At 47.7% G+C, this 7,649-nt stretch overlaps 1 protein-coding gene across 2 annotated transcripts in view; it reads left to right on the top strand.

Annotated features, from left to right (window-relative positions):
• Window positions 1–1,381: 1,381 nt before the first annotated feature.
• Window positions 1,382–7,649, top strand: part of SH3TC2 (SH3 domain and tetratricopeptide repeats 2) — a 65,895-nt gene continuing 59,627 nt past the window's right edge. Inside the window, exon 1 of one of the 2 annotated variants that reach the window (XM_012728043.1) lies at window positions 1,382–1,460. In XM_012728043.1, the coding sequence (XP_012583497.1) occupies window positions 1,409–1,460 (52 nt within the window). In that variant the 5' untranslated portion in view covers window positions 1,382–1,408. Of the gene's footprint in view, window positions 1,461–1,847; window positions 1,927–7,649 lie in introns of those variants that run through there. The other variant, XM_012728044.1, reaches the window with a different exon arrangement.

Below are 7,649 nucleotides of genomic sequence, written 5' to 3'. Positions count from 1 at the left end.
GAGCTAAGATTGAAAACTATCTAGGCCAGGTTCTTCATAGAACTGTCTGATTCTCTGAATGATCACTTAGAAGTTGAGTCTGTGAGTGGTTTCAGGGTTTGCAAAGTGCAGTTAACCCTTGAGCAATGTGGGGCTTAGTAATGTTCACACCATCCTCCCCAGCCTGAGGCTAACAAGATCCTGGAAAGTGGAAAGCTCCACCCCTTAAAGCTGTTTCCTCCTCTGAGCATGCAAGTCAGAGGTGAGGTCCAGACCTGGGACTGAGCTGGTACTTGCAGCAGACACTTGTGACTGCTCTGGTGGGCTGCTCACTTTCCCTCATCACTCACTGTTCCTCCCAGGGCAGAGACTTCATCAGCCTGCTTCCCTCCTTAAACAGCTGGTGAGACCCACTGTAAGTCCAGCCCTAGGCCTCTGCAGGACCCAGCCTCAGCCCACACCTTCTTGCTCTTTGCCCACACACCAAGGGTCTCTGCTCTGGGCATTAGGGCCTATTAAGCAATTAGTGACCCCAAAGCTAGGTCTTCACATTGGTCATGCCTCCGCCGAGTCCTGTTTGCCTTCAGCCCACAGTCTTTCTATCTCCCTGGGGACAGCTCACGGCAGGTTTTCTGAAACTCAGACACACTGGCAGCTGCCTCCCCTGCTTCACGGCCTATGCCACATGGCAGAGCGGCCGGGCTGCGGGCACCCGCGCCGCCTGCACGCTCGTAGCCTCAGCATGCTTGGCCCTGCATCCTCTCTCCTGTAAGAAGCTTGCCGACATCCAGGTGATTTCCCAATTCCTGCTGACTGCCGCCTGGGGAGAAGGCAGCTGGGGGTTGCTGTGCGTTCTCCATGAGGTCTTGGCTCACTGAGGCTGCTGGGGTGCAGGGGAGATGATGTGCCCACAGCTCCAGCCGCACCCAGAGAGCTGAGGCAGTGTTTGCAGACAGAGGGGATCCTGGGAGGGGGTGGCTCTCCTGTGGAGGGAGCCAGGGCAGGCCTGGCCAGTGAGGCAGGAGCAAGGGCACAGCCTCATTCCTGGATGCTCCCTGCCCTCCTCCTGACCACCCTCACAAGAAGTAAACTGTGTATCTTGATGCTAGAATGTGAGGAATGTGCCACAGCCTGATAGGCATGAAGCAATCTGCAGAGAGGCAGGGAGGAGCCCTGATCCCTGGTCAGAGGCCTGTCAGTGCAGGGCTATGGGGCCTGCTGGCCAGGGCTGCCCCTCCCATCCTCCCTGGGCCTCCTGCTGCAGCAGGCATATCAAAGGCTGCATTGTGCATTGGGCCGGCCTTGGTCCCTGTGTGCAAAGGAGGAGGCGGGAGGAGGGACACCGTGGCGTGGTGGTGCGGCTGTCCCCTCCCTGTACTCTTCTGGCTGGTGTTCCCAGGGGCCTCCGCCTGGGGAGGATGGTGCACACATGGGTGGCTGCTTCTGCATCCCCAGGGAACAGAGTCTGCCCTGGGGCGCAGGTGAGTCTCGTAGGGGGCCCTGGGCTTTGTCTTGGTCAATGTAGCCAGTCCAGTGAAGGCTCAGGGGTCCGCTGGGTCTGGGAAGCTGCTCTTCCAAAGGTGGGGAGGTAGGTGTTATGCTTTCTGGCTGCCTGTCCTCCCTCCCAAGTTCCTATTTGTCATTCTGGCTTTTAAACTCGGAGTGAAGCTGGGGAAGCCTTTACTTTTTGAGAGAAAGAGGCTTTCAGTTCACTCAGAGTGAGTGCTGTACTTGGTGGCCACTCCCAGGGTGTGACTAAGCCCTTCCTTCCTTTTTTCCCAAGATTCCCTGGGTCAGGAAGAAAGCTCAGGCAGCCAGTTCCTCTGCAGCCCATGGGTGGTCATGAACTTGACCTCAGTCACTCAACCCTGTTTTCGTCAGAGTTGCTGTTACTGGAGAAAAACAAGCCGTTTCCTGTCTCCTACCTCGGCAGTGTGATTTTTGAGGGTATGTCAAGCTGAGGCCATGGAGATCTGTTGCTCTAAGAAATTGTCAAGTCATCTGAGACTGGACTCGAGTGACCAGCCATCCCGGTTTGCTGGGGATGGAGGGCTTCCTCAGGATGTAGTCCGCACTCAAATCAGGACAGTCCCTAGGAAACCGGGGTGGTTGGTCGCCCTCATGCAGGCATCTTGCTTCTTTTCAGAGCGGGACGGAGGTGAGCCCTGTGGCCTGGCATTCGGCGTTCATCAGGACGATCGTGGCTTTGGGAGGGGTGGTTGGGGAAGGACTAGCTTGGGAGGAGGAAGAGCAGTCCCATAAAGAGTCATCCTAACCCTCCTTAGGCTTCTGTGTCTTCCCGGAGCACTGCGGTGGCTCCTGGATAGGGAGGGCGAGAGCCCCCTGGCACCTCTACTTTAGGGGGGGGGCTTCTCCCTGTGGTCTTGTGACCTGGGCCTGACCATGTGGAGACCCTAGAGGTCCTTACGATGAACAGTGAACCTGAAGCCGCCGGGTTCTGCTTTTGTGCTTGGAGTCCTAGCCTAATACTTGGCTCTTCCGGCAGGGAGAGGTGTCCAGACCCTCGACCAAAAATTATTATCAACCCCTCAAACGACATCTTGGCACAGAAGACACCTTTAGCTATGATGCATTTTCCTTTTCCGGATTTTTAAAGTTTTCAGACCTTCTCCCTAAATCCTGTTATCATGGTAACTCATGGGCACAGACATAGCATGGAGCTGGGGAGACATGAAGGATTGCTATTTTGCAAGCTGGGGGCCTGGCTTCTAGAACTGCCTCAGTTTAACCCCCTCTCCCCCCTTGAGTCAGGCATCATCAAAGCCAGATTTGATCTTGGTTCTGTGTGTTGCATTGAGCAATTTATTCTGTGTTTAGCTTCTGTGTTTTAATTTTTTTGTCTGTAGATTTCATGCTATATTCTGCCTTCCTCATCAGGTTATGGTGGGAAATCGTGTGGAACATTTAAGTCAACCTGGCACAGTGAATTACGTATAATCAGTGTTAGCCACATTAACTACATTCCTGTGACCCCAACATGCTATAATCTCTCTAGGTCTGCTCAGCTACAAAATGAGGGGTTTTAACTGAGCCCGTGAGGGTGTCTTACCGGGACTGCTCCTGTTCTCTGAAACCCAGCTTCAGCTGGCACAGCTCTGCTCCCGTTTGACATCCTGTCCTCGCTCCAAAGTGGTTCTTCATCAGAGTGGTTCTTCAGCTCAAAAGGAACCAGACAACCAATCCCTACTGAAGGAGGCACCACAAGTTTCCTATGACCGTCTGCCTCGATTTTATCCTTTCAGCTGGTTTTTGCCATTGAATATTGGTTGATATCCTGGATCTTCATTTTCACCAAGAATAAGGCTTCTGGTTACTTCTCTGTATTAGTCAGAGCTAATATGGGTGTTGTGGGTAGACACAAGGCCAGTCGCTGTATATTCCTTTGTAGGTTCCCTTATTTATCTTAGAGGAAGGGAACCGAGAATGAGGTGACTTAGGTGGTATGGCTCGGGGGCGCCAATTACACCCTGGGCTTCAGTTGTCCTGGCTGCCACCTGGACATAGTGGTGGTGTCTGTTAATCCCTTTAGGGCTTTCCGTTAATCCCTTTAGGGGTTTAGTACATCCGGTTTCTGCTAGTCCCCCAGTGCTTGTGGGCTGTTTCATTGTCAGCAAGTAGGACGCCTCCCACAGCCCTTCTCCTGGGTCCTGACGCGCAGGTGTTGGCAAGGGGCGGTCTGTGCTGTTCCTTGGCTGTGTCTGCCGCTGTGGCTGTTCCAGTAGGAGTGACCAGTGAGGACCGACAGTTCTCAGAGCTGAGGAGGTGCAGAAAAGGCACAGGCTCCTGATAGCACTGGATTCTGGACAGTCGCCCAGCTGCTTGCTGAGGCGTGATATGTGACAGTGTTGGCACTGAGGACCCGAGGCCTGTTGCTTTATCACACGGCCCCTGCCTGTAACATCTGCTCCTCAGGATGTTCTTCATTTGCTCACATAAATCTCCCCTTTGCACATGGTGGAAGGGCAGTTCCTGGTTCCTTGCCATCCCCTCTGGCTGCCTGGACCTGTGAAGATTCTTGTCTTTTAATATCCCACCCTTGCTCACCTCAGATTATAGGGCAAGTCAGGTCTGAGTTTGTTGGTGTCAAAGCTTCCAGAACATCCCCCTTATGGGCAACATTTTCATGAAGAAATTTGGGAGACTGACACTCTTAACCAGAGGACGAGGAGAGACATGTTTGACTATGGGCATAGCTGGGGATTGGAACTTTCTACCTTTCTGGTAAATCTGCAGCATCAGTGTAGTCATAATAGGAGGCCGAGGGTGAGCACCGGTGACAGCGATTGCAGTTGTACATTTGAACTTGAAAAGACTAATGAGGCATTTCAAACACATTTGAGAACATGAGAACAATAGAGCCATCTTCTAACAGTCTAGCAGATTTTTGCTTTATGCCATGCTAGCTTCAGAAGACCTTTATTTTTCTTCCTTTTGCTTTTGAAGAAGTAAAGCAGTACAGGTACAATTGGGGTCACCGGTAATTCTTCCCAATCGCATTCTCCTTTCGCCCTCCATAGAGTTAAACATTTTCGTACACTCAGTGGTTTTGTGATTTTATGACATATGACATATTCATATGCTCATCATCCATTGCAGAGAGTTTATTTAGAAGATTTTAAAGCTTAAGGAAAATACAATTATTAAACACCACCCTCCCATCCCCATGGTCTGAGAAACATCTGTGTAGATAGAATGAGCTGTAGTTCCAATATGACATTTGTCCCAATGAGAACTATGTGAAGCATAAAAACTGCTGGTGGTATGCTTATCAGGTCAAAGGAGGAAAAAATATGCAGGTAGAAAAAAAGTGCTTGGAGGGAATTTAGGGAAACCACAGTTTAGTTTTCTTCTTTAAATTGGGCATAGTGGTGGGTGGGTAGGAGCAAGGGGACTAAGAAAGAAAAAGTGGGAATGAATCTTCATTCCTGGAGCATTTTTGTGAGTGAGATTTTTCCTGCACTGGAGATTTTTTAGACCTTGAAGTTCTGAGGTCAGGCTAGTGCGGTAGAGACAGCAAGGTCTGCCCTCAGTGATCTGGATGGCTGCCACTCTGCTTAACCTATTGTGCAACCTTGGTAAAATCACTGTACCTCTCTGGGCCTTTGTTTCTCAACAGTCAAACTAGGAGTGGAACAAAATGATCTCTCAACTTTTTAAACATTTTTTTTCTGTAATTGTCCCCTCTTTTTCATTTTTATTCCACATATTCAATACGTCAAGATGTCTTCTCTTTTCTTAGTTTCAAGTACATTGTCCTGGCCCTCCCTGGTGGCATAAAGGGTTTAGATGCAGCACTGCAAGCTAGCAGCAGCCGCTTCAATGTGAGTTTGATCCCTGCCCCGGAAGGTGACCTGCATGGCATAGCAGACCTCTCCTGTCTCACCCGCTGCTCCCCTCAGCAGTGTACCTCTTTGATCTGCCTGTTCTGCTCCCCACTCTGTCTGTGGTGAATCCTCTCATCACCCCTGCACCTCTGGCCTGTACTCCAGTTCTGTATGCATAAATAAATGAATCTTTTAAAAATAATAATAAAAAATACATTGTCCCTCGCTCTATGCCCTGGTTTCTCATTGCCATGACCTCAGTACATTCTCTGCATGGATTGTCATGCAGCTTTTCTATTGATTGGCCTTTTTGCCTCTTATCCTTCCTTGCATCTGTATTTTCTGCACCTCTGCACCTCCCCCACCCCCAACCAAGGAGAATTTATACTTCAGTGATTCCCGTGCTCAAGAATGTTCCCAGGCTTCCTGTTGCTTGCTGCGTCCATTCTAAAGCTCCTGCCTGGGTGCTCTTCCTAGCCTGCCCTTCTCATACTCACCAGTGTTAGCCCCACCTCTCAGGACATGCCACTGACCTCTACTGGCTCGTGTGCCTGAAAAGCCTGTTTCCTCCTATCCTGTGGACCTCTCTACTAGTAATCCTGCTTTCTCCCTAGTCACAGAAATCATGCAACAAGGTAAAAATACAACTACAAACTGAAGGCTGATATTTGTAAACCATAGATTGGGTATTTGCATCCAGAACATAAACAAATCCTTATAATGCAGTAACAAGAAGGTAAACAAACCAGTTAAAACAGGGCAGTTTCATTCTAAGAATATAATGGTATTTTAAATATATTATATATTTAATAAAATATAGATAAGCATGTGAAAAAAAGGCTAAATAGCATTAGTCATTAGGGAAATGCAGCTACAAGCTAAAATTGCACAGCTACCAAATGGTCAAAATTAAAAAGGTTGATACAGACAAGTGTTGGTGAGGATGTGGAGCAACTGCCAAATGAAGTAGCCATTTTGAAAAGCACTTGATGGCTTTAAATGTCTCAGTTTTTTGAAATGAGAGTTAATAACTTTTTTTCTGGTCAATAGTAATAAAAATAAAACTAGCTTACACCAAATATAATTTATTGAATTACATTTTCTGATCAATAATAATAATACAAATTAAATTGACTTACAACAAAAGTAACTTATTGACTTGTGAATGAAATCCAGGAATTGTTTGCCTCAGGAATGGCCAGATCAAAGTATTCGAATGAAGTTTGAATTAATGAAATTATCTGTCCTACGCTCTGGATTGAATCAAACTCAGCCTCAACTTGGCTATCTCCTGGTGATGAATTCCACAGTACCATATGGTCTTAGCACATCTTCAAGTGCAGCAGAGACAATCTCTCCTAAGAATGCTGATAAGGGTCCTAGGACCAGTTCTCACTGACTTAACTTGGCTCATGTGGCCATGATATTGCATAACCCCATGGTAGATGCTTGAATTAGGTGCGCACTTTAAAAGTTGGGACTGGAGCCAGCCTCATCTGAACTTCTTGGGCTGGGTTGGCATGGGTCACAAGACTCATGAAGATGTCAGGGTTTGAATCCAAGAATGTCTAATTGTAGACTTTATTCCTAGTTACTTCTCTACCTGCCTCAGTGTTAGAAAAAAATGTATGCCCATTGTAGAATACTAGTACCAAAAGTAAGTAACCCTATTTTTATATAATTACATGTAGTAAGTAACTATCGAAAGAAGAATTGGAACGGTAATAAAAAATGACTCAGCAGTAGTTAGCAAGAATCATTAAAAGTTCATGTTTTTCTTAAAACATTTGATTCGACCGCTTTTTGTTGTTGTGTTGAATCATCTCTGGTTCTTTCTCCAGGCCCTGCTCAAGTCTTTAAGTTCCTTATAATTTCATGTGAATTCTAAGTGTCTGTGCAACAAGTACCTATCCTACTTATTTTAGGGCTTACTTTGATTTTCAAGATGCCGTATTGTTTCTCAAGGAGCTGCCCTTGAAGCCATTAATCTGGGGCTCTTTCCAGAGAATTACACTGAAGGGACACTAGAAACTTCCAAGAACTTACTAAAGTGTCTATACCCAGAGGCTACCCCCAGATATTTGGAGGTGGAGTAGGTAAAAAAGAACTCTAGGAATATTTTTTTTTTTAAAGATTTATTTATTTATTCATATGGAACCAGGGTACAGGCCAGAAATGTGGAAGGTGAAAGGATTCACCAGAGACAGAGTGGGGAGCAGAACAGGCAGAAGGATGAAGTACACTGCTGAGGGGAGCAGCGGGCGGGCCAGGAGAGGTCTGCCGCGCCATGTGGTCACCTCCGGGGCAGGCGGGGATCGAACTCAT

The sequence above is a fragment of the Condylura cristata genome, unplaced genomic scaffold (genome assembly GCF_000260355.1).
Source record: "Condylura cristata isolate star-nosed mole 26May11 unplaced genomic scaffold, ConCri1.0 scaffold00021, whole genome shotgun sequence".
Classification (NCBI taxonomy): domain Eukaryota; kingdom Metazoa; phylum Chordata; class Mammalia; order Eulipotyphla; family Talpidae; genus Condylura; species Condylura cristata.
This window is presented reverse-complemented; position numbering and strand designations above follow the sequence as displayed.